General features: G+C 40.9%; 1 protein-coding gene across 2 annotated transcripts in view; it reads right to left on the reverse strand.

Moving 5' to 3' along the window:
- SLC44A5 (solute carrier family 44 member 5) overlaps positions 1-27,583 on the reverse strand; it is a 164,512-nt gene that overhangs the window by 55,215 nt on the left and 81,714 nt on the right. For both annotated transcript variants that reach the window (XM_081008982.1, XM_081008983.1), the window contains exon 2: positions 18,012-18,060. In XM_081008982.1, coding sequence (XP_080865108.1) covers positions 18,012-18,060 — 49 coding nt within the window. The remainder of the gene's footprint in view (positions 1-18,011; positions 18,061-27,583) is intronic.

Genomic DNA, 27,583 nt, shown 5'->3' on the forward strand with positions numbered 1-27,583 from the left:
AAGTAAATAAAATTCAAGGGGTCTTTCACAGAAATGGCAAAGAACCACAAAGACTGCAAAGATTCAAGGTGTTCGTTCCAGCCTATTTTTAGAGCAGATATTCAAGGTGGACTGATCTAAAGTATAATTACGTGTGCACTCAAAACCTGCTCTTGACATTCTTAGCTTTGCAATTGAAGGCCATCCTGGAAGTGAAGCTGGCAAAAGGCTTTAACGAACTTGAGACTGGAAGAGGGCACATCTCAAGAAAATTAAGTCATGGGTAATGCAGCTGCTAAGAGTGTGCTCAGACTCAATCCATAAAGGGCAGTGAAATCAAGGATCTAGGGGCAAACTTTCTAGACAGGGAAAAAGAGGAAATGAGAACATGACAATAAGGGTGAGGTTAGGGGTTCACCTTGGTCACTGACAGCCATCCTGACAGTATATTTTAAAATACAATTTAAAATATTTATAAAGTGCTCATGTTATTAAAAAAATCAGAAAAGATATATTTGCAAAGGCTGCTGTTGCCTTTCAAGGCATTATCTTTGAAAATACACATAATAATTTTGCTTTTTTAATGAACACCTATTGTACATAAATGTGATAGAATACAAATTAGAATGCATAGTGTAACGTAAGTTGGATTCTGGGATTCAGTTGGTTAGAGCGTGCTGCTGATAACACCAAGGTTGCAGGTTCAATCCCTGTATGGGACAGCTGCATATTCCTGCATTGCAGGGGGGTTGGGCTAGATCCGTGGTTCCCAATGTGGGGCACATGCCCCACAGGGGGGAAATTTGATTTTTAAGGGGGGCAATTCGAGAATAAGTTATTAACAGTTAATGAGCTTCCAGGCTTCCTCTATGTAAATAGGAGTTCGCTTTTTGAATAATAGGAATTATATGTCATGGGAGGGGGCATCAGGATTTTAGAGATGCTTAGGTGGGGCATGGCCAAAAAAAGGTTGGGAACCACTGGGTTAGATGATCCTCAGTATCCCTTCCAAATCTACAATTCTATGATTCTATTATATTCATTGGAGACCAAACGTAAAATATTTTACGGAGCTAAGTGAGTTATTGCAGTGCCAGGCACTGGGTACCACAAACCCCCAAGGATCAAGGTTTCAAAGGTTTGGGACAGTGTGACAGACAATGCCTGTTTGATGAGGAAGAAGCTAAATGAATCTGAATGCAGATTATTCATTTGGAACTGCAGTTATTTAGGTAAGTGTCCTCTGAAAGTTCTGTTCAGGGGGTTAAGAGTTACTGTCACAATGCAATGAAAGCTTCGATTTGCCTGGACTGATGAGGATTAACTCTCAAAAAGAGGAAGTGGGTGACCAGTGCTCTAATTCAGATTTGCCCCAAACATTTAGTTCAGGTGTTACTTTCTTTTGGTTTTTAACCAATGCCATTACAAGCAAAGCAGTATCCTTTCCCTTAAGATGACCAAAAAACGCTACGACCTTTCACTAACACAAGGGTAAATCAACTACTTCAAGACTGAAGCACTATTTCATTTTTCAGTACATATTAAAAAGTGCAACATTTAATTATCAAACAAAGAAAACTAGAACACTGCAATTATTCAGTAACATTTTTTTCCTCTTTTTAAGCAACATTATAAATTTACATAACTAATAGCATGATAAACAGCAGCCATAATCAAGACATTCTAATCATATCTTCCTTGTAACATTTGGTGCAGTCATCCTCCAATGAGTACTTACTGTATGTATCCTAATTTTTGGCCTATATTTTATTTTGAATGTCACACACATTTTACACTGCTGCACCCAACAAAGGTTTCATCGTGATGGAAACTACTACACATTTGTAAATATAAAGCAGGGATATTAGCTGTTTCAGCAAAACACACACACAACTTGATGAGATTATGACATAATCTCTTTCTCCCTGCAGGATACTAAATGTGCCATAGCTCTCTTCATGTGGTGTGTGAGACAGAGGTGGGGAGGAGGTAGCAGGTCCAGCAAGCAGGTAAACAACAAATACCTGAGGAGGGCTTTGGTTTTACTAGAAAGAAAGTGATTATATATTAATCTCATCAACATGGGGCTGAGCAACAAAGATACAACAGAGATATTTGGTTAAGGAAGTGTCGTCTCATTCTGCCCTTCATTGTATAGACTATGAATTCCTGTACAGGATTTAGATGAGACAAAATTCTAGAATAACAGCAGATTGGGACAGATCCTGAAAAGCAATGATTTGTTCTAAATATGAATAAGTGGAAATTGCTACTGCGTGGGGTTGCCAAATTTCAAAAAGTGAAAATACAGATAACAAAGGCTTTTTAGTGTTTACGTAGCATTCTAATGTTCATTCTTCTATAGTGCTGAAAATTTTGTCCAGCAGTTAAGGCCTTCTTTGTGAAGGTTTATTTGCAAGTTTTTATGTCTCTCTTCTTGTTTTGTTTTCATCTACAGCTTTCCTGTTTTGATTTTAAAACTTTAATTTACGCTCCTCCTGTGACCTGCCTTAAACCTCCTATTATGCAGCTGAGCAGAGTAAAACAGAGGCTCACAACAGGCTTAAGAATCCAAACTATGCTTGCCTTTTTTTTTTTAAGGGAGGTTTTTGATGTTAAAAGAGGTAATAAATAAATAAATATATACCAGTTGGTGCAGGAACCAACCAGAGGAGTGGTGACCTAATCTTGAGTGGTGCCCAGGACTTGGCACAAGATGCAAGCATTGTTGAGCCAATTGGGAGCAAGTGCCAAAAAAATCCAAGATGGACGCATTTGATTTCAAAAGAGGAAACTTCACCCAAATGAGAGAAACACATTAATATGTCCTTTTTACCAAAGTCAATAGGAACTCCCCTATGAAGAAAGGTTGTATCCCTTGGGGCTTTTTAGTTTAGAAAAAATGTGGGTATGAGGTGACACAATATAAGTTTATAAAATTATGCATGGCATGGAGAATGTGGATAGAGAAAAGTCATCGTCCCCCCCCCCCCATCTCATAAGAACAGAACTCATGGATATCCATTCACGAAGCTGAGTGTTGGAGGATTCAGGACAGATACAGGAAAGGACTACTTCATCCAGCACATAAGCTCTGTGGAAGTCCACTTCCACAGGAACCTGGATGGCGTTAAGAGAGGATGAGGCAATGGCTATATGCTCTGCCTCCACAATTGGAGGCAGCAATGCTTCTGAATACCAGTTGCTGGAAACCACAGGAGCAGAGAGTGTGCTCTTGTATTCAGATCCTGCTTGAAGGCTTCTCACAAGCATCTGGTTGGCCAGATGGAATACTGGACTAAACCAACCACTGGCCTGATCCAGCAGGCTCTTCTTACATCCCGATAAAGCTGCTCAAAAGAGTTGGTTTGCAGAATCCATTTAATGCACGACCTAATTTCAAGATATTTTCAGCGGAAAGGTTGTTCTTGTTGTTGTTTAGTCGTTTAGTCATGGCCGACTCTTCGTGACCCCATGGACCAGAGCACGCCAGGCACTCCTGTCTTCCACTGCCTCCCGCAGTTTGGACAGACTCATGTTCATAGCTTCAAGAACACTGTCCAACCAGCTCATCCTCTGTTGTCCCCTTCTCCTTGTGCCCTCAATCTTTCCCAACATCAGGGTCTTTTCCAGGGAGTCTTCTCTTCTCATGAGGTATCCAAAGTACTGGAGCCTCAGCTTCAGGATCTGTCCTTCCAGTGAGCACTCAGGGCTGATTTCCTTCAGAATGGAGAGGTTTGATCTTCTTGCAGTCCATGGGACTCTCAAGAGAGCCAGTGTGGTGTAGTGGTTAAGAGCGGTAGTCTCCTAATCTGGGGAACCGGGTTCGCGTCTCCGCTCCTCCACATGCAGCTGCTGGGTGACCTTGGGCCAGTCACACTTCTTTGAAGTCTCTCAGCCCCACTCACCTCACAGAGTGTTTGTTGTGGGGGAGGAAGGGAAAGGAGAATGTTAGCCGCTTTGAGACTCCTTAAAGGGAGTGAAAGGCGGGATATCAAATCCAAACTCTTCTTCTTCTTCTTCTTCAAGAGGCTCCTCCAGCACCATAATTCAAAAGCATCAATTCTTTGGTGATCAGCCTTCTTTATTGTCCAGCTCTCACTTCCACACATCACTACTGGGAAAACCATGGCTTTAACTATATGGACCTTTGTTGGCAAGGTGATGTCTCTGCTTTTTAAGATGCTGTCTAGGTTTGCCATTGCTTTTCTCCCAAAAAGCAGGCCTCTTTTAATTTCGTGACTGCTGTCATCATCTGCAGTGATCATGGAGCCCAAGAAAGTAAAATCTCTCACTGCCTCCATTTCTTCTCCTTCTATTTGCCAGGAGGTAATGGGCCCAGTGGCCATGATCTTCGTTTTTCTGCTGTTGAGCTTCAGACCATATTTTGCGCTCTCCTCTTTCACCCTCATTAAAAGGTTCTTTAATTCCTCCTCACTTTCTTCCATCAAGGTTGTGTCATCTGCATATCTGAGGTTTTTGATATTTCTTCCGGTGATCTTAATTCCGGCTTGGGATTCACCCAGCCCAGCCTTTCGCATGATGAATTCTGCATATAAGTTAAATAAGCCGGGAGACAATATACAGCCTTGCCGTACTCCTTTCCCAATTTTGAACCAGTTGTTCCATATCCAGTTCTAACTGTAGCATCTTGTCCCAAATATAGATTTCTCAGGAGACAGATGAGGTGATCAAGCACTCCCATTTCTTTAAGAACTTGCCATAGTTTGCTGTGGTAGACACAGTCAAAGGCTTTTGCAGAGTCAATGAAGCAGAAGTAGATGTCTTTCTGGAACTCTCTAGCTTCCTCCATAATCCAGCACATGTTTGCAATTTGGTCTCTGGTTCCTCTGCCCCTTTGAATCCAGCTTGCACTTCTGGGAGTTCTCGGTCCACGTACTGCTTAAGCCTACCCTGTAGCATTTTAAGCATAACCTTGCTAGTGTGTGAAATGAGTGCAATTGTGCGGTAGTTGGAGGAGTCTTTGGTACTGCCCTTCTTTGGGATTGGGATGTAGATTGATCTTCTCCAATCCTCTGGCCACTGCTGAGTTTTCCAAATTTGCTGGCATATTGAGTGTAGCATATTGAGTGTAGTGGAAAGGTTAGCATACTCTAAGCAACTTTTGTTGTTGCTATCATTTTCTTTTATATTTCCTGTACAGCTTAAACAAATTGGAAAGCCTTTTTTTTTTTTTTTTTTTTTACATAGTACAATTACCTAGAATATAATATAAATTTCACACACCCATCCCAGGCTGCCACTGCCTGTATATAAGTTCAGTACCATGACTGAAATAGCTTGTGCCCAGGAATTCAGTTCTCAGCTATGGTAGCATTAAATATTAAACACATGCAGTAAGATTAACATAGGAAGGTTGAATACTGAATAAACTTAGGTGCACCGCACGGAGATTCATTTCCCTACAGTGCCTTGTACCAAGCTGCTATAAATTCTAACAAAGTAGCAAGATGTTAGATCATATCGGATTGGTAATTATGTATTTCATATTCTGATGGTTAAATAAGTCTTTGACATTCTAGTTCAGCTGCAAGGTGTCTGTATGTTAAGTTCTTCTCTAATAACTATGTTGTTGTTATGGCCGGATAACAATATGTTAAATGCATTTTTCTAGTTTAAGGCAACATTTTTCTGCCTGGGTTTAAAGGGAAAATGCATCAGCAAACTTGTCATGAAACCAAATTACAGTGCAGGTTATGCACACAGCTTATGCTTTTTGTTCCTCCTAAATCATTGCAGAGCAAAAGAAGCAGGCCAATGTACTTTATTGTGGCAGTGAGAAGAGAATAATCTAGGAGGCAGAAGCCTTGGTTTTTATCAGAGCCATATAGAAGCATATTAAACCAGAACAGATTTCAGACACAATTACAATTTGTGCATGATTAATAATGCCCATGGCATTTTAATATATTTCCCTCTACTATTTAAATAAATAAATAAAAATGGAGAAAGTATGCAGCTAGCTGAAAAATAGAACATCTAGAACAGGATGAGCCAACTTGGCGCACACATGTGCCATTGTGCCCACCAATACCTCCTACAGTGCCCAGCACTCAGGGAACATATCTTCAAAAATCCACAATGCATTAGAGACTATTTGCTCTTTCTGCTTAGTTGAAAGCTCAGCCACTCCTACATCGAGTCTGCACCCATTAAAATGTCCGCATTTCATTAGGAGCTAGGACTGGACACCCATACTCCCACCCATTCTGTGGGGGAAAGAGGTGGAAAAAGCTTTTCTCGGCCAGTGTGAGTACAGCAGTGGCTCATGTATAAGAGTATAAAAATTTAAATAATAAATACAATAACAATATAAACACAACAATTAAATCACTGCAAAGGAGGCTAGACTCATTACAAGTAAATATAACAAACCTTAAAATGCCAAGGAATTAAAGCACATAAAAAACTGCCAAACAACAACAACAACCACAGAGGGTTTTAAACAAGCAATGTACTACAACTTCCAATATCTCGATTGGTTGAGGTGAGACGGGTGGGAGGTGGGAGCCCGACAATATTGGGAGGACCACAACTACAGAACTATGAGCAAATGCAAGTCCTATCACTGATGCAAAAAAAAAATCAAATGTTATTGCACATATGTTTTATTTAAAGGTATGGGAGGCAGAAAAGTACTGGGAGTACAACCATTCAGGTTATAGGAGACAGCACATTTCACCTTTGCCTGCCACTATCTTGAGATGACAGCAATGGCATCAGCAATCCTCCTGCTGCTGCACTCCAAACAATGGTATCATCAGTCAGTGAGCAGTGTTTGTGGGTACTAAAGGAAAGAAGGTTGGGCATTCGGCTTCAAGCTATTTAACTCCTCCCTGCCTCTTGCTGCTTGTCATCCACCCTCCTGCCCTTCATAGGCATCGCTGCTCACCGTTGTATGCAGTGTGTGTGTGTTTTGCCTATTCTGTACTGATTTGGTGGCAGATCTGCTTAATGAGTGTCAGCCATTAAATAGGTCCATTGCGTGGGAGTTATATACTACATTATCAGGTAGTTAAGGGCACTTGTCAAACTTTAGGCACCTTGAAGGGTGAAGGGTGTAGTCCCAAGGCTTGCCTTCAAGGCTGTGGGACACAGGCAGGCTGAGGAGCATATCTGAGGCCAACATACAACATGTCCCCCGAGTTTTGTGGCCCCAGGAGCAGGTGGAGCAGTAAGGCTTCTGTACTCACCTGAAAGGATGGGACAAAAAGCTCATGCACTATTTATTATGCGCAGTTAGTATCCGACACTAAAATCAAATCTTTAAATTGCTAGGAGGCGGCTGGTTTTTTGCCGCAAAAGACTAAAATGGCTGTTTCTCTGGAAATTGTTACAGAAGTGGATAGAAAATCATAATTGAAGAACTGGTGACCAGGTTAATGGAGCACCCTAGGTATCATGAGGATAACACACTAAAAAGGAATAGTTGCCCAGGGATTACTATAATCATAAACCATATCAGCAGCCCCAGGACAGGGAGGTATGGGGGGGGGGACCGGATACTGAAGTGCGGGTTGCGTTTTCCACCTTAATACTGTAAGCTTTCCTTTCTCAAATGTTATTCTTAGTACCTTATTAAAACATCTGAAATTGGTATTTTTTAAAAAAGGTGGCTTATACCTATATAGGCATACCAAGGATTATCTGAACTTCTTAGGAACAGCCAGTTTCATTTGCTTTCCCTGTGCCATCCCTTCCCACTTCTGTTATCTGCTTGGAAACACAAAGACTATTCAATAAAGCTAAGCCTATTTTACAAAGCAGCCCAAATCTTCAGTTCTAGAGTGGGGAGAAAGCTGGCTATCTTTCAACCTGTGAAACTAAGCAAAGTGCTCACCATTGTCCAACACATCCAGGGGTATAATTAAATAGGGCTGAGGCCTTGCAACAACCACAAGCAAAAATCAGCTTTCTGAATTTAAGGATTGTAAACTTGGGGTGGGGGGGGGGGGAAAGAGAGAGAGAGAGGGAGAGAGAGAGAGAGAGAGATTGAAGTTGCTGAATTATAGAGTCATTTTTGTTTTAGCTAATGTAATATCCTGCAATCAATCAGTTCAAAAAGTATATTTTCTTCTATTCCTGTTAATTTCAGGGCCTCTCTTGGCCACCAATTATAGCTCTTTTTGTTCATATACTCTTGGAGGCTTAATTGGGGAATCCCTTCAGGCCTTCACAGAGAGAAAATAAAGGTCATTGGGCATACCACTAATAGGCTTGTGATTTGTGACACTGCCTCTTGAAATCATGGACGTGAACAAATTAAGAAGAAAGATCTAATCTTATTAGTCTCATGATGGCTCAATGAAATGGTACCGTAGTAATCCAAGGGGGAAATGTATGGAAAAGGTAAGGAGTAAAAACCAGAAGACAAGGTAACCAAACCATGCTCCACTTCTTTCAAAGATTTTTGTGTGTATGTTCTAGTTTGGCAAAGTTTGCACTGCTGTTAAGTATTAGCTTTGCCTTTGTGATCATTTATGTTAAAAAAAATTCTCTTCCTCCCAACAATTCAGTCTCTATTTAGATACTTGAGTGCACTAAATGTGGAGGTGGTAGAAAGGAGCTGGGTTAAGAAGGGGTGTGTTTCGTGTCAGGTGGGATTCAAACATAATTTGCTTTCCCCTCCTACCTGCAGTTCCTAAAGGCGCTCCATTGGTTAAGGAATCTGAGGAGGAGCAGGGTGAGAACAGGTATGTGGTTGAATTGGTTTAATGCACTAAATATACTTGGAATGAGGGTTGTCTCCATTGAATTCATTATGCTTGAAGAATGTTCACACAACGAAACCTCCTTCTCTGCTCCTCCCACCTAAATATGCATAGGAGGACTATTTCGTTGGCACTATTTAAAAGGGGGGGGTGCATTTAACATAACATGGCTTGCGCCACTGAGCTAGTAACCTGATACTTGATGAATCTCAGAGTTCCCTCTTCCTTCTCTAGAATACAGCATTTGCTCATGGAAATTTAGCACTGCATGCTCATTCCAAGTATATTTTCTCCACTAATAGGAAACTTCTATGAAAAAATGCCTGAAACATTTGTCTTCTGATAGGTAGGAGGCAGAGGTGGGAACGTGGTGAAAATATTATTATTTTGTACTGAGACACTTTTTAAATGTAGGGATTTCTCAGAGGCCCAGATGAATATTTACACTGAAGGACAACACAGAGATTATGGGAATAAATAATAAGCAGTATACTATTTATATTCTGGTGTAATGTTTGTTTCTATGTGTGCATTTTTACCTTTTGTACGCCGTTTCAAGGGTGACAATCAGAAGTGGGATGAAAATTTGGCAAATAAAAATATATGCACGCTATTTCAACAGCAGTGTGTTCAAGTGTGCATCACTGCCAGAGCAAAGCTCTAAATTTTCCATTGTAAATGTATATTGCATGAGTCCAAAGGATTCATGTAGCCAACAGTTAAAGATTGCCAATAGCCAATAGCTTTCTTAGTTATTACTAAGAGCGTACTGATTAAACTTAGCTTCTAATAGGAAATATCTATATTCATAATGTTTGTTGATATTTATAATAGTAATAATAACTATTCCAACTGAAACATTATTGAAGACTGAATTGAATTAAAGTGAGAAGGAATCTAATTTATGTAATCATGATTCATGCTGTTGGTGATTCTGGTAAACTATGGTAACAGTACTCTTCAGAGTGTTCAAGTTTTCATCTGTACAGAATCTAGATATGTTTGTGTGCACATGCATGTACTGCTCTCTCTCCCTACTGATCCTCAGTGGAATCAGTATAGGGATAATGAAGCAATGATAATGATAATAGCATCAAATCAGTTATACTGGGACTATAAAGTAGTTACGTTATTTTTCAACAAAATGTAATTATTGTGCTTATTAGATCACAAAGTAACAAATGTTTTAATATTATTTAGATATGCATTAAAGTACGAAGAGGAAAACACAGAGGGTATTAAAGTCAAGCGCAAATAAGTCCCATCTGTTTCAGTGAGAGATAGTTAAAGATGTGCTTAATTCTCCCAATGAAATCAAGAGGATTACTTAACTTTGGCCCACACTGTGAAAGCTGAGTTCACTCTTCTAAATGATCTGAGTGCATCAACTCTCAGTCGGGCATAATCACACAGCTGCTTTCTACCCTAGTTATCTAAACAACAGACACTTCCCTATATGCATACATTTAAATAAATTAACATATACAAATGGTCGATAGCTGGGTGTGTATTCCTCTCTGGAGAAGTGACAATCTAAACCTGATCTAACAAATGCATTTAAAATAATCTTCCGTATGCTAATTTATTTATCAATTTAATTCAATTCAAGTGGTGTTTTCATGAAATAGCATCACTTGTCTTTAATTTGTCTAATTAATTGATTAAAAGCAAGACAGCTAATCAACTAAAAGCCTTTAATTACTTGACAGCTCTAGTTTAGATGCTCCCTCACCAGCATCCAAAGTGTAGACATGTCTATGAAATCCCCAATTCTATGAGAAATATTAGTCTTTGGGAGCAAATACTGCATCACTTGTTATATTACTGGTGCAGTAGTATCCAGAATCTGATGTATTATTCATAAAACAGCAACATCTGCACACAACATAATAATAATAATAATAATAATAATAATAATAATAAATTTTATTTATATCCCGCCCTCCCCAGCCGAAGCCGGGCTCAGGGCGGCTAACAACACTAAAATAGTGCAACATTATAAAAACATCAAAGAATTAATTAAAATCAAAATTGATGGCAACCATAAACTAAAGTATTGTAAAGATTGCCAAAGGAGGGAGTCAGGCTGCGCCCTGACCAAAGGCCTGGTGGAACAGCTCTGTCTTGCAGGCCCTGCGGAAAGATGTCAAGTCCTGGAGGGCCCTTGTCTCTTGTGACAGAGCGTTCCACCAGGATGGAGCCGCAGCCGAAAAAGCCCTGGCTCTAGTTGAGGCCAGCCTAACCTCTCTGAGGCCTGGGACCTTCAAGATGTTTTTATTTGAAGACCGTAAGTTCCTCTGTGGGGCATACCAGGAGAGGCGGTCCCGTAGATACGAGGGTCCTAGGCCGTATAGGGCTTTGAAGGTTAAAACCAGCACCTTAAACCTGATCCTGTACTCCACCGGGAGCCAGTGCAGCTGGTATAGCACCGGATGAATGTGATCCCGCAGCGAAGACCCCGTAAGGAGTCTCGCTGCGGCATTCTGCACCCGCTGGAGTTTCTGGGTCAGTCTCAGGGGCAGCCCCACATAGAGCGAGTTACAATAATCCAGTCTGGAGGTGACCGTTGCGTGGATCACAGTGGCTAGGTCAGGGCGAGAGAGGTAAGGAGCCAACTGCTTAGCTTGGCGGAGATGAAAAAATGCTGCCTTTGTTATAGCTGCAATCTGCGCCTCCATGGAGAGGGAGGTATCGAAGATTACACCCAAACTCTTAACGGACGGTGCTGGCACTAATTGCACCCCCGCAAGAGATGGGAGTTGCCCCCTCAATCCCATATCGTCCCGTCCCAGCCAGAGGACCTCTGTCTTCGAAGGATTTAACTTCAACCGGCTCCCACGTAACCATCCAGCCACAGCTTCCAAGCATCTGATCAACATCTGATGCTAAAATTTAGAAATGGAACAACAGCACCGATACAGAGACAATCCCTTATGTACAATGGTGTAACAGTGTTCTATCATTCAAATACTAGACATACAATGCACATCTCAATGGAGAACAGCTTCATGGCTTTCCTTTTATCTACGGTAAGCGTTAATCAAATCAGGCTACAACTGATACATAGAAGTTAACATATATATCGGAACAGTATGGTCAGATAAGTACAATTGCTCAATCTTGAAATCCACCCCCTACACACACACACACACACACACACACACACACAACACACAGGGTGAACCCTACTCTCCCACTGAGTGTGCATTTCAAAGGAGGATGCAATCAGCTTCGGCTCCCTGAGTAGTGTGCATGTATGGCTATGTTTGCAAACTCACATTAGTCAAATTCACATGTTACATGTTATGTGTCCACTCAAAACATCTGAAAGATAAATTAGAATTGCTTCAAAATGCAGTGGTCAGGCTGTTAATGGTGGGTGACTACTGGGATTATGTTATACCACTATTGGAAACAACTGCACATGTGTCCGATTTGTTTCTGGGATCAACTCAAAATGTTGGTCCCAATTCTTTACAGTTTGGGTATCTGAAGGACTACTTTTTCCCACACGAATATGCCAATCTATGAAATTTTCAACACAGTACTCAAGGTCCACAGATACGTATAGGCAGGACCAGGGGAAGGTCCTCCTTAGTACCTGTACCAAGATAGTGGAAGTCACCTCAGAAGAGAGGCCCACTTTGCTCCCTCATGAATGGACTTCCATACGGAAATGTGCTTAAGCTCTGTTAAATGAATTGCTTTAAGCCTGATGGAGCTGTACTTGGTACAGTGGTACCTCGGGATGCGAATGGGATCCGTTCCAGAGCCCCGTTCGCATCCTGAATGGAACGTAAGACGCAACAGTGTGTCTGCGAATGTGCAGGTCGCGTTTTGCTGCTTCCGCGCATGCGTGTGACGTCATTTTGAGCGTCTGCGCATGCGCGAGCGGCGAAACCTGGAAGTAACGTGCTCCGTTACTTCCGGGTTGCCACAAAGCGCTCAACCTGAAGCACATTCAACCCGGGGTATGACTGTATTTGTTTTTTAATTAAGTATTCTTTTTTCTCTCTTTTGCATTATAATTATTTTAAACTTTATTGCTAGCTGCCAATCAGAGAGAATCAATTAAATCAATTAAGAAATGAGATATATGAGAATTTTAAATATTTTAAATAAATAAATACATATAACCTATGGAAATGCATCATGCAGAAATTAGTAGAATTTCTGTTAGGAAAATGATTTGAAGGGAAAAAAACCAAGCTGAAGCTCATCAGGCCCCGGAGATCTGAATTTGTTTTAAGTAGCTAGGTGTTCCCGTATCACCTCTTTTCCTACCTTAGGCTACAGCTCTCTCCATCATTTATTCTGTTATCACCAGGATGGGCACTGCTTTACTTTTTGATGACGACAGAGGTAAAGTAGGTGCTGAGCAGTTCCACCTTCTCTCTTTCACCCAATAGCACAAACTACTTCTCATTTTAGTACTGTTTGTCATACTGTGCTGTAACTAAGGTATTCATCAATTTTCAAAAACATTTGTAGCAGTGCAGGAGAAACTCGCCTTTTATAGCTAGAATGTTGACATCATTTATTTAAATTATCTTGTCCTTGCTGCCAGTCACCCATACTTACCATAAGTGACATCACCACACAGTCACATTTTACTGTGGTGCCATTCTGCTGACACTGTGCAATTTCTGGTGGAGTAAGATCACCTACAAGACAAAGGCTAAAATAACAAATGCTTACCAGGAAGCAAGGTCCATTGAATTCAATGGATCGTATGCCTCATAAGATTGTGCTGTAATACAGGAAGGCCCCAAACAGGATTTTAAAAATCCTGACTATTCAGAAAGTCTGTTTTGGAGATGATTAGCTTTCACCTCTCCAGAATCACTTTTTTGAATTAGGAATATTCATCTCAGACATAGCATATGTCCATGGCAGACTATTCAGATCCCTATTTGCCACATATGCTGAAAAATAACTCAAGTTAGTCAATAAAGATCAGGCCACATACTAAAGAAATACAAGCTTTAGGATACAAAAGCCTACTGATAAAAATATTATTTAGCATCTGTCTGTTATTCATTTTATCTGTAAATGTTTTTCCTATATAACTAGGGAACTTATCACAGAAAGAGCTCCATTAATACAATTTCCCTTATTAATATTAATGCAGCTTCCTCCATCACGTTCAATAGTTACCTCTCACTAAATGTTCACTCAAGGCTCTTCTATCTATTTTAAAAATATCAACTATAATACTAATAATAACAAAGTACACGGGCGGGTAGAAAAGAACATTATGTACTTAAAATGTTGCTTTGAACATCACAGTGCCATTCTTATTATCTTTGCCATTTTTCCCCCACAGATAGAAAACTAAAATTGATAAGTAATTGCTGGTGGTCTCATTTTTCTCTTTTCCAGGAAAACAACAAAAGCACATTTGCAACATATTCTCAATAATGTGTTTGCATTCAAAACATTTTAGCCATTTCACCTAAGTCTTAATTTGCACAGGTTTTGATTTCTTGAAGCCTTCTCTGCATCCCCACTCCTCTGCAGTGAACAGCAGGTGTCTTGACTATTCAGTGCATTAAGTTATGCCCAGAGTTGCATTGGAAGGAACCTACTAGACTAGGGTGGTCCAACATTTTACACCAAGTGGGCTGCAAGAGTACTTCAACACAGAATCTGTGGGCTGCACACTGCCTTTTAACATGGCAGGGGTGGGGAGGAACCAAGGCCCAAGTCTGATGCTCCCCCCCCCCCCCCGCCCGTCCTGGAAGACTCTAGGACTCTGTCAGAGCCCTCATGCCTCCTTCCCCAATCCCAGCCCCATGCTTACCTGGCTTTGGGAAGACAGCATGAGGGCTGCAGGGGTGGGTGGGTGCATGCACACACGTGTCAAATGTTCCCCTCGGGCTCCGTGTTGTACTGCCCTGTACTAGACCAAACAATCCACTTTTCAATCACAGCTCTCACTTTTCTCTTTGGCCAAAAAGAGTGAGAAGCAGAAGCAGCCAAGTTGGCTCATCACACAGAAATTACTTTAAAAGTTTGCCTGTACATTTTGTTTCATAACTTTCCTTCTAAGAATATCAGAAACTTGCTTTTATGGAAAGGAAACTCAGTCCCGCTGCAGATATGAGCCCTGTTGCAATCGGTCCTACCACAGGTCATCATGAAGGTCTGGGTCTCAGCTACTAGTGAGAGCACCTGTAGACGAGCCCACCAGTTATATGACAGCTGCCTATGTCAGGATGTCCTCCATAGGGGCTTTTGGGAACAACATGCTTGGCTGCTGTGGGAAACAGGATGCCACAACTAATAGGCTGTTGCTTTTGTACATCAGTCTCCTCTTGTCTTCTTATGAGATTATATGGTGCAGTCAAGAAGACAACGAAAGAAGCCATGTGTAAGGAAAATGGAGCTCGGTAGTAGAAAACGTAGATCTCCAGGTAGGGGTGAGAGCGAATCCTGACTGAAACTCTGGAGAGCAGCTGTCGGTTGGTGTAGGTAATCCTGAGCTAGATTATCCAGTGGTGTGACTTGGTATAAGCCTCCTATGTTCTTACGTACCAAAATACACATCTACCCTATACACTAATCTTACATGTGCAATCACATGACACAGATCTTCTATGGACTATAAATGGTACCAACAAGCCTTATTGGAAAACTTTTCAGGTGTCTATTTCTGGTAAACTTCTATTGCAAATGGGTTTTTATTTTGCATATAATTATAGTATACCTGAAAAAATAAAATAAAACGTCATTCTGCTTTAGGTTTGGCCTTTTGGTAGTCTTGATTAAATATTATTAGAGATTCTGGAACTGTACTGACATCTCAAAAAGCTTCCTATACTATAAAGATGATAAGTATCATAGGAAAATAACCTTCTGTCAACGTTAATCAATAGATGACCTTGGGCTGGATCTGACAAACATACTGGAAATCCATGGTTAGGCAGTGGAATCGTTCCTGCCTCACCAAAACAAATGACTGCCTCGACTGAAACTGTTCGACAACCATGCAACTGTGTCTTGCTTTACAATGTGTACAGGCAAATAAATTAATCGTGCACATTTTTTTCATATTCGTCATAAAATTCAAGCCTACATGTGTTAGATTTCTTACTTGTAGACACTATGCAAAGAAGACACTCATGTGTAAGCATCCAGCAGACTTGGAGATGAATCAGGTACTTGTGATGGACAGCTGAGATCCCACTTCCCCAACACATGTAGCCAAAAGCTTGTTAGAACTGCCCACCTAAAAATTAAGTATAGATTGATATTTTCCTTTACCCTTGCATATGTTACATTACTTATTTCAGGAACAGGTGTAAATTAATAGAGTGTACTACACACACACACACACACACACACACACACACACTTTGAGTTATACACCAAATATAATGTGTGAGCTCAGCTCTTTAAAGTTAAACTCAGGGCCATAAAAAATGGGCAGAAGATCATCACCCCTTCCACCAAAATATCAGCATTCACTGAAGGCGGGGAGGGTGAGATAAGAAACACTAGCAGCAACTAAATATGCCAGTGTTGGCACTAAACACGCCACCTTTCTTGGCAATTAGAGAGCTAAAAATATTGTTCAATGTCTGAAATAATAGTGATATATTTTTTATCACAGGGCACTGTAGTCACACAGCATAATCAGGTCCAAAAATAATGTATGTACCAAGGACAAATGATCCTTGTTTTTAAAGAAAGGCAACAAGACAAAATAAAGCTCTTGATTATGTGTTAACTGTATGTGGGACTGTGTTTGGGTGGGAAATGCAAACTCCCCATATAGCATTTCTCCCAAGCATTTTATAAAATACACCACATTTAAATGATAATTGCATAATAGCCATAATATTCTGTGGTCGTGCACATGTAGCACAATACAAATAACTGTAGTATCTGCAGCTATTGTCATGGTAACTATATGTTTGTATTAGGGTGTCATGGTATAAAGCAGGGGTCTAAAATCAGAAGATAACTGCAAATAAACTGCTATGCAGCATGCAGTTTTTGAAAGATACCAACCATCCCATTAAGCTTAATAGGAATTTTGCCTCAAGTGAATACTATAGGTCAGGCATAGGCAAACTCGGCCCTCCAAACGTTTTGGGACTACAACTCCCATCATCCCTGACCACTGGTCCTGCTAGCTAGGGATGATGGGAGTTGTAGTCCCAAAACATCTGGAGGGCCGAGTTTGGGGATGCCTGTTGCAGCCCTTTGCATCTTTTTATAATATTTCATTGGTTTTCATCTTATACACCTGCTATGTAATGCTTCTATACTGGCTTTCCATCTTCAGTGCTCTTCAGGCACATTATATATCATGATAGTTAAAACAAAGTAAAGTGGGATTGTTTAATCACACCACATTTAAGCACTCCCTAATAAAGAATGCATTCACAAATGGTTCTAAGAATACCTTATATTTCAAATGTGATTTTATTCTTGATGTGCTAGTGTGATTCATGAGCAATGGCAGCATGAGATGTGGCAATATTTAATTCCTGTGCTTGTTATCTACCTTCTGAAATAGCATGATCTCATGAACATGCATTTTCATGCTTAAATTTGTGAATTGACAGTATCTTGAAGATGTGCACTATTAGTCACCCATATCCACTTTTCTTACCATAGAAAAACTTAGCATTTAGGCTGTACTGGGGAAATGGCACCTCCCACATTGGAAAATATTAGCATGCTATTTCTAGAACGGCTTGAAATGTCACTACCGTACTTGTCATTACCGAGAAAGCAAAGATGAGCAGTGCAAAATGCCTCATAATTCTTCTTTCAAAAATGGGACCACATTTTTATTGAGCCATGGCTCAAGATCTGTTTCCTGGTCATGAGCCCATCAGCTCAGGTTCAGAGAACATGCTAAGCCAAACCTTAGTGTGGCAGTAAAAGGAAAGAGAAGGAGCAAAGTAGCTGTGAGCTCCTTTCCAGGTGTATGAAAGCTTGCTCAGTCCCACCAAGTCATAGTTTGGCTTAGTGTGATTTTCACACCAGTTCAGCTGGTGGACTTCACATAGTAACAGTTCCTAAACATTATAGTTGAAGTAGGGGAGACAACCCCTCAATGGACGAGCCGTTTATGAAAGCCCTCATATGGCAAGAGGAACATGCAGACTCTGCGAATCTCTTACATCAGCATCATCATTATATTGGAAGAAAAAAGTTCCCCCTCACTTCCAAAGTACAGAAAGAGACAACATCTGAACACAAATAAAAACTTAAGTGCATATTTTTCTTCTGTTCACAGAAAAACAATGCAGGAGTTTAATATACTAAATCAGAAGTATTTACCTGTTGTGAATAGGTCCTCTGAACTTTGGGTCAAATTTCCTTGGTTCACCTGCATTTAAAATAAAATATTATAAAGATACAGCATAGTAAACAAAACAGAAAGTCAGGAATAATCTGTTATCAATTTGTCCTACGTTAAACTCTTATGAAAAACCTCACTAATTTATTGCTTAGTTTGATTCACAGGATAGCTTGCATAAGTGGTTCAAGTTTAGTTTAAGGAAGAGAAATCACGTGAAACTGTGGCAGTACACACACCATACATTTAAAGTACTCCTCCCCCAAAAAAACAACAACCTCAAGACTGTCAAGGGTGCTGGGTGCAGCTCTATGAGAGATAAAAGACACTTATCTGGATTCTTTGCAGATACATGTGTACTTTAAATGTATGTTGTGTACACAGCCTGTATCTGTATCGCTATGAATGGTACAACTGTGTCCACTCCATTAAACCATCATGTTATCAAGGTTAAGTTGGAGAAAGCAGCCAGAAGTGAACCAGGAACTGAGCAACAGGGTGAGCTGAGGGACTAGGTAAGGGAGTCACAGTCAAAGAACACACAGAAACACACCAGACCTCATGGTTTGGCATCAAGGAACTCTGTTCCTTGTATGGGGTGTGTGTGTGGAAAAAACGCCCACAACTCTATTCTAGAACACATGCTTTACATTCATACATCCCTGGCAACAGATGTCAGAAAAATCCAGTAGCACTGTGGGAAGGGCTAAGCTACTCCCTGAGACCTGCTGCTATACTGGTAGACAACACTGGGTTAGATAGACCACTGGTTTAGTAGCATAAGGCAGCATTGTACAGTGGTACCTCAGGTTACATATGATTCAGGTTACATACGCTTCAGGTTACAGACTCCGCTAACCCAGAAATAGTGCTTCAGGTTAAGACTTTGCTTCAGGATAAGAACAGAAATTGTGCTCTGGCGGCGCAATGGCAGCAGAAGGCTCCATTAGTTAAAGTGGTGCTTCAGGTTAAGAACACTTTCAGCTTAAGAACGGACCTCCGGAACGAATTAAGTACTTAACCCAAGGTACCACTGTATGTCTGACTATATATACATAAGAACCAAACATGACCCTGAAATTGTGTGGTGAGTTGTACAAACTGGAAGAAAGTGCTGTAGACACAACTTACACTGTTGCAAGCAACTATATATTTTGTGCTTAATATTTGATATATGTACAAATGTCTAGAGAAGCTATAAGGAATGAAAAAGAATTGCGGACCCACTCACAATGACCCCTCCTCCTAGGCAGGGGCACATCTGCCTCACACAACCCTAGGCAAGGCCTAGCCTGTGAAAGAAAACAAACTGGACAGGACAACATTCCGGGATTAAAAAATTAGCCACAACTTTATTGATTCCACATGTAGGTTGTTGGGCCTGGCTTAGACATTGGGTGTATATCCTTCCAGCCCCACTGGTGGAGGGCTGCCACATGGCAGGGTCAGACCCAGGATTAATGGGTCCTCTGCAAGATGCAGGTCTGTACAGATGACCCTCCCAAGCCACTGAAGGTTTTTGGACAGAGACCCTAGGGTTGGGCGCAGCTGGCCTTTATGTGCTCCCAACCCCCACTCAGCCTGGCCGGACCAGCTGGAATTTAAATCAAGCAGCTGGTGGTAAAGCCCACCAATCCACAGTGGCTAGGCTGGGAATCACCCAGACTGCCTGTTGTTGTTCCCAGGAATTGTTCCCTGGGAGTGGGAGTTCTCTGTGACAGGCCAAAATAGCTGCCTACCCCACAACTGGGTAAGCAGCCATTCTCAGAGTCACCAGTTGTGTGAGCTTCCTCCCACTGTTTCAAAGTACTGTATACAACAAGTCTGCACAATAGGCAAGCATTTGCAGAACCAAAGAATTAACACGAGTTTGTTAAGTTTTGCAGCCTACAACTAGGTAAATCAGGAAAGACAGAGCAATTATCTTTTCGAGAAAACATGCAGTATAGTTCTGTCATTTGTCTTAAAATTATCACTCTTTCCCAATGCGTTTCTTCAATGTGGGCTTGTGAGAGAAATAAAAACCTATTAAGCATTGCTGCCTTGAATTTGAAGCTACTTTTCTCTCAAACTACCCATTGAAAGTCTTAATTGCAAATGTTAAAATGAAATAAGAAGCTCTATTCACAGCCTTGCCTTCCCATATCCTATAAAAATAATTTTACACCACATAATTTGCAGATTTATCTAGGTTTCAATGAAGATGAAATGCGATTTTGCTGGAGCTGTTATTTTCAGTGTGACTACAACTCAAGGGAGCTATGAAAAACAATAATTATGTGAAAAGTTGGGAACAAATGTCCTTCCTTTTATAACACACTTAACTTGAGGACAATTCACATAACCCTCAACATGCATTTAGGATTTTTGTTTATGTCCACATTTTAAAAAAACACCACCCCTGTTTCAACATAAGCTTCGCATTATATCATCCACAACATCCTGGTTCAAAACACTTTTGAAGCCCCCCCCCCCCCCGAATACAGCTAGCTAGAATCTGGAAATGTACCAAACCATCCAAAAGAAGAGTCAACACACTAAGCAGCATCGAAGTACACATTTAGTGCCAACCTCAACATGCACACACAAAAATGAATGAGCCGTCACATCTTGTCAAGAAAGAAACACATGAAAAAATGAATATGTAACTGTAACACAAAGTCAGACGCCTTAAATTGGCCTTTTGTTAATTTGAGGGAGACCGTGATTGTCTGTCGAACAGTGAAACTGTTCAAGTTATTAGTTGTTGTCATTTTCTTCTTATTATGTAATATTACGTGAAATAACTGTATTGTCCATGGCTGACTTGGTTAAATGTTGGAATGATGCACAGAAAGTAAACCAAAGTTAAAAAGGTAAAGAGACCCCTGACCATTAGGTCCAGTCATGACCGACTCTAGGGTTGCGGCGCTCATCTCGCTTTATTGGCCGAGGGAGCCGGCGTACAGCTTCCAGGTCATGTGGCCAGCATGACTAAGCCACTTCTGGTGAACCAGAGCAGCGCACGGAAACGCCGTTTACCTTCCCGCCAGAGCGGTACCTATTTATCTACTTGCACTTTGACGTGCTTTTGAACTGCTAGGTTGGCAGGAGCAGGGACCGAGCAACGGGCGCTCACCCCGTCGCGGGGATTCGAACCGCCGACCTTCTGATTGGCAAGTCCTAGGCCACCTGCGTCCCATGAACCAAGGTTATAGAGCGATTAATGAAAAAGGAGCTCACAATATCAGGCATTATTTATTTATTTATTTATTTATTAGATTATGTGAAATCTAGCTTTCATGGATGAAGTAGCAAACATTCATATCTCCCAAAAGTATATATAAAAAAATATGTAGGTGGGCAAATAATATTGGAGGTGTAAAGACAATAAATTTCTCTTTTTGTAAAATCCATTTATTCGAGGCACTCCTTGCTTATGTAGTATTTACATGACCATTCACAGTAAATGGTCGAATGCTTAACATCTTTCCACAATGTTTATGGTATTAAAAAACTGAACTCGGGTCCTGCTTCCAGGCTATTTCCTGTAGGCACCCAATTGACCACTTTGAGAACAGCATGCTGCACTAAATGGGCCACTGGTCTGATCTAGCAGGCCTCTTCTTAGCTCTCTTATTTCTTGATGCCTTAACCATGAACCAGACATTTCTTCCTCTATGCTATTTGCTACAAACCGAATAGCATCATAAAATGTTCTTCATTGCTATAATATATTTCAAGGTATAAGAAATGGTTCCACAACTAAATTTCTCATTTTTAAAAATTGCTGTGCACTTTTGCCTATCTATGAAATATTATACTGCCAAACTAATAATAATAATAATAATAATAATAATAATAATACCCCATCCATCTGACTGGGTTGCCCCAGCCACTCTGGGCAGCTTCTGATAGATATAAAAACATACCGTAATAAAACATTAAACATTAAAAAGCTTCTCTATACAGGTAAACTGCATAAGGTGTTGTTGTTGTTGTTTCCAAATTCTGTATCCAAATATCCAAATCACTGTCCTGGCTCCTACTGGATGAAGAACTCAAACTCAGATTACAGTTTCTACCAAAATATTTAATACTCATATCAGTGCGATACATAAGCAGGATAAAGTTGAAAGGCACAGCAGGTACAAGGCATTGATCCAACAAGTGACATGCCCCCTGTAATTTTGAGTGGAGAGGGTGCTAATTTAGTGCAACCAACAAGGCTGTTCCTTAGACTTGGCAAGCAAACGCTCACTCCGCCAGGAAGGCTGGGCCTGACCTGTCTATTCATGCCTGGCCTGCCTTTTCTGCGACCTAGTAGGTGATGGAGGAGGTGTGAGAGACTCCTCTAGAGTAAACAGCATGAACAGGGCAGTCACCTGCTCTTAAGAGGCTGAACTTGAGTTGGGCTCCAGTGGTTCCAGAGGCAAGGATGGCCTAACAAGCAAGGTGTCCAAATTTGAAATGGACCCTGGTGACTCATGAGACGGAGGTATTGCCATGCTGCATGACTGAGCCCCTCTGACCCCATTGGAACCCTCCCCAGGATTATTACATTAACACAAAGACATAATTTTTTTAAAAAAACAACAACACACCATATAGCAAGAACTGGAAATGAAATAAATTAATTAAATTGGCTTTTGAGGTGTTAATCAAGAAGGTCGCATTTGAAATCCTGGGGTGCATTGCCCCTTACCACTTCCTTTCAAGCCTCTCATCTTTTAATCACATTTTTATTGCAGTACTAATGACAAGAAGAGGTGGCAAGAATACACAGAGGAATTATACCAGAAAGATATGGATGGCTCATACACCCCAGGTAGTGTGGTTGCTGACTGTGAGCCAGACATCCAGGAGAGTGAAGTCAAATGGGCCTTAGAAAGCACTGCAAATAACAAGGCCAGTGGAAGTGATGGTATTCCAGCTGAACTATTTAAAATTTTAAAAGATGATGCTGTTAAGGTGTTACACTCAATATGCCAGCAAGTTTGGAAAACTCAGCAGTGGCCAGAGGATTGGAGAAGATCAGTCTACATCCCAATCCCAAAGAAGGGCAGTGCCAAAGTATGCTCCAACTACTGCACAATTGCACTCATTTCACACGCTAGCAAGGTTATGCTTAAAATTCTACAAGGAAGGCTCAAGCAGTATGTGGACCGAGAACTCCCAGAAGTGCAAGCTGGATTTAGAAGAGGCAGAGGAACCAGGGACCAAATTGCAAACATGCCCTGGATTATGGAGAAAGCTAGAGAGTTCCAGAAAGACATCTACTTCTGCTTCATTGACTATGCAAAAGCCTTTGACTGTGTCGACCACAGCAAACTATGGCAAGTTCTTAAAGAAATGGGAGTGCCTGATCACCTCATCTGTCTCCTGAGAAATCTCTATGTAGGACAAGAAGCTACAGTTAGAACTGGATATGGAACAACTGATTGGTTCAAAATTGGGAAAGGAGTACGACAAGGCTGTATATTGTCTCCCTGCTTATTTAACTTATATGCAGAATTCATCATGAGAAAGGCTGGGCTGGATGAATCCCTAGCCGGAATTAAGATCACCGGAAGAAATATCAAAAACCTCAGATATGCAGATGACACAACCTTGATGGAAGAAAGTGAGGAGGAATTAAAGAACCTTTTATTGAGGGTGAAAGAGGAGAGCGCAAAATATGGTCTGAAGCTCAACATCAAAAAAACGAAGATCATGGCCACTGGTCCCATCACCTCTTGGCAAATAGAAGGGGAAGAAATGGAGGTAGTGAGAGATTTTACTTTCTTGGGCTCCATGATCACTGCAGATGGTGACAGCAGCCACGAAATTAAAAGACGCCTGCTTCTTGGGAGAAAAGCAATGACAAACCTAGACAGCATCTTAAAAAGTAGAGACATCACCTTGCCAACAAAGGTCCGTATAGTAAAAGCTTTGGTTTTCCCAGTAGTGATGTACGGAAGTGAGAGCTGGACCATAAAGAAGGCTGATCGCTGAAGAATTGATGCTTTTGAATTATGGTGCTGGAGGAGACTCTTGAGAGTCCCATGGACTGCAAGAAGATCAAACCTATCCATTCTTAAGGAAATCAGCCCTGAGTGCTCACTGGAAGAACAGATCGTGAAGCTGAGGCTCCAATACTTTGGCCACATCATGAGAAGAGAAGACTCTCTGGAAAAGACCCTGATGTTGGGAAAGATGGAGGGCACAAGGAAAAGGGGACGACAGAGGACGAGATGGTTGGATAGTGTTCTCAAAGCTACCAGCATGAGTTTGACCAAACTGCGGGAGGCAGTGGAAGACAGAAGTGCCTGGTCCATGGGGTCATGAAGAGTCGGACACGACTAAACGACTAAACAACAACAACTAATGACAAAGTCTTAAGGAATTCCATAGAGATTAAAGCTCCAGTCCACAACACACTTAAAATGGAGCAATGGTGCTGACTTCAATGCAAACAGTTCCATAATAAATGTGCTGTGGGTTTCCCAACCTAATCAACAACGGTCCATAGATAAAAATTGCATCTCTCTTTCTCAAAGTTGTAGGACGGAACGGAAGAAAGACTGTTCTTAGAGTTTTATGTCATTATATCAATATTGATAGAAAATCATATTTCAGGCAGTGAATTTGGTGTGTTGGTTTAAGCTATCTATGAAAAGAATCCATTCTAATTAAATTGATTCCCTCCCCTTCCCCCAAGCTGCATCTCTTTTGGGAAGTTGTTTCCTCCTAACCTTTGTCGACCACAATCCCTGTTGTATTCTTACCGTACCGGGCTACTCTAAGGAACTGCATGTATTCAGATTCTATTCTGCAAACTCTAATGCATGCAAACAACTTGATATGTGTGAATAGCTGCACTGGGCTCAGTGGGGCCAGCTTACACTCATAAACCAATACATATAAAATGTTTGTGAGACAGCATTAGTTTGCATTTCAAGCTATAATTATAGGAAAAGATACGATGAACCAAGCTCATTCCTGGTGGAACTTCCCTCAAAGAGGCTTTAATCATAGGTGAATCCAGTATTCGACATTTTTGCCTTTTCTGTGCAATGATGACAGCTGGAAAATTGAGTTTTTTGTCCTTGTATGGCAAGATTGCTCATTACAGGGATCAACACACCAAAAGATTTCTCACTTGATCCCTGCAAATCAATGTGGAGCATTGCTCTTCCTTATGAAGCTACACATTTTAATTGCACAACTAATAGAATATTTATGCTGAGTGGCCACATGGGTGTCAAACATTAGACTTGTTTCTCTTATAAAACCAGCTGCTTTTGTACACTACACTATTCTGCTTCCATCAGAGGCGATTAAAGAGAGGTGTGCCGGTTGGGAATAGACACACTTTAAACAGGACAAGCAGTCAATCCTTCTTCTGGTACATCTCAATTAGATGCACTTCAGCTTTGCATCTTAAACCAAACTCCCGTATGTTCCTGAGCAAAGGAGCTTTGTTTGGTCTGTTATCAGACAGCAGAAGAGAATGAGTTGTGGACAGCAGCAGAAGATGGCTGGAATATGGGTTGGCGGTGAAAAGTTGAGAGCAAGTGCCAACTATACAAAAAGGCCTGGGAGGATCAGTTAGTACCAGTGGCAAGGCAGAAAGCAAGAAACATGAGACAAAGGGCAAGAAAGAAAGCCATACAAGTACTGGACATAATGTTTACCTGGCTGGAAATGAAAAGACAAAATTGTCCCTTGGGCAGGTAGTGCTTTGTGCCTGCAGGCAACTTATCCAGTATAGCACCAGGGGGCAGTCCCCGAGAACTCTGTATTCTCTTCATTATCCTTAAAATAAAGTGCTTGAGCAGCCACTTGGTCATGTTTTTCCAACCAGAAAGTATGAGTGAATCTAGCTAACAGAGACAATAATCAGTGTCAGAAAATGTACAACAATCAAAATGAGAAAGCAAAAGAGTAAGGGGCTGAAGGAGTAAGAGTTGTGGAATGAGGTTTTGGAGTAGTCTGATTATTCGACAGATAAGTGGACAGAGCGATTTCTCCTGCTCTGTTCTGACAACAAAAGTCTTTGCAATCACCTTTCAGCTCATCTAGAACTATTTCCTAAGTCCAGAAAGGGCTTTCAATAGATCTTAAAAAGGGAACCAATTAAACAGGTACAAAGCAGCATTTCTAAACACAGACAGTAGTGCAGAACTGCAAAAGATGGTGAAATTTAAAAGTCTTGCTACTTTAAAAGCACAAATATGTCAATTCTACCCCCTCCATATATTTGAGGAATTAAGGTCAGAATTTCATTAAAAAGAGGCCCTTTTAATATGTTTTATTTAAAACAAAAGCACAGTGCCCTATGACTATACAGCAAGCATATAAAGGTCTGAGCCCAAAAGGATAAAGAGTTGAGCAAATGAATAAAGAGGTTTATAATGGAACTCTGCAACGTAATATAAATGATAGCATTTGCTATTGCCGAGGCTAATGAATATATATTCACATGCATAGCACTTTGGTACCCTTCTGGATGAACGATGCCATATAAAAAGCAATATATGGCTCTCAAGGGCTAGTGAACTGTCTTCTTGAACTACTACTGCTCAGCTGTGGCATATGGCCAATAGTGATATTAAACCATTAAGGTTTGCTGTTCCCTTGATATGGTGTGTGAATCACAGTGCAGTGCAATTTCCCACATACAGAAAGATAGGGGGGTACACTGATCTTGAAATTCAGCCAGATCCCTGACCCTTGAATCAGAGACACATGACCTAGAAAATGTAGGAACTATATCACTGATGGCTTAAGCTTTCTGAGATCATACACACTTACACATCATTGGGATACTACTGGATGCATCACTGTACCTTAAGCACTGGAGAGCTGGGTTTACTTCTTTTTGCTCAAAGGCTCACTGTCCCTTATTCCCCCCAACTTGACAGATGGGAGGATGTGGTTGGCTCCACTCACATTGTGCTATGCAGGCAACCTTACCACTGGGGCATGGTCCCTATTCCGTAAGCACATAAAACTACAAGACTGGGCCATTCCATGGAAGATAAACAATTTCGTGGGTCTAAGTGATAAGCCATATTGAAATGTCCTCTTAAGAAGAAGTGAAAGCTACTTGTGGAAATAAATATAGAGAAATCCCAAAATTTCAGCACAATTGTGATTTGCTACTAGGCTGCCCTCTGAAAAACAAATGGCATCAAAGAACAGAGAAGCTCAAGCTTTTTCTAACTCAGGTGTTTTAGTTCTATTTTAGTTTTTCAACTTTGGCTGGGAGAGTGTGACTTATCAGAGCCCAGTTTAGTCCAGGGTTAAAACTACATGTTGAGGGTCAAGTTGCATGTTAGACAGTGGTTTACAAAAGCACTACAATATATCTTAGGGCTTAGGATGAGACAGAAGCTTGCTACAACCCTGCTGTATTGTCGGCAGTTGTTACTCTCACACTGCAAGTTGGGAGTATTATAAGAGAGATGAGGTGAGGGGTTTGTGGCTATCCTGCTATGTACATTGCTGCAAGTATTGCAGTTCATAGGCTGGGATGAGGCTTGTATGTATTGCGAGCCAATAATCACTCATATAAAACTCAGACTGCAGC

Source organism: Podarcis pityusensis (genome assembly GCF_964106645.2).
Source record: "Podarcis pityusensis genome assembly, chromosome: 6".
In the NCBI taxonomy this organism is placed as follows: Eukaryota; Metazoa; Chordata; class Lepidosauria; order Squamata; family Lacertidae; genus Podarcis; species Podarcis pityusensis.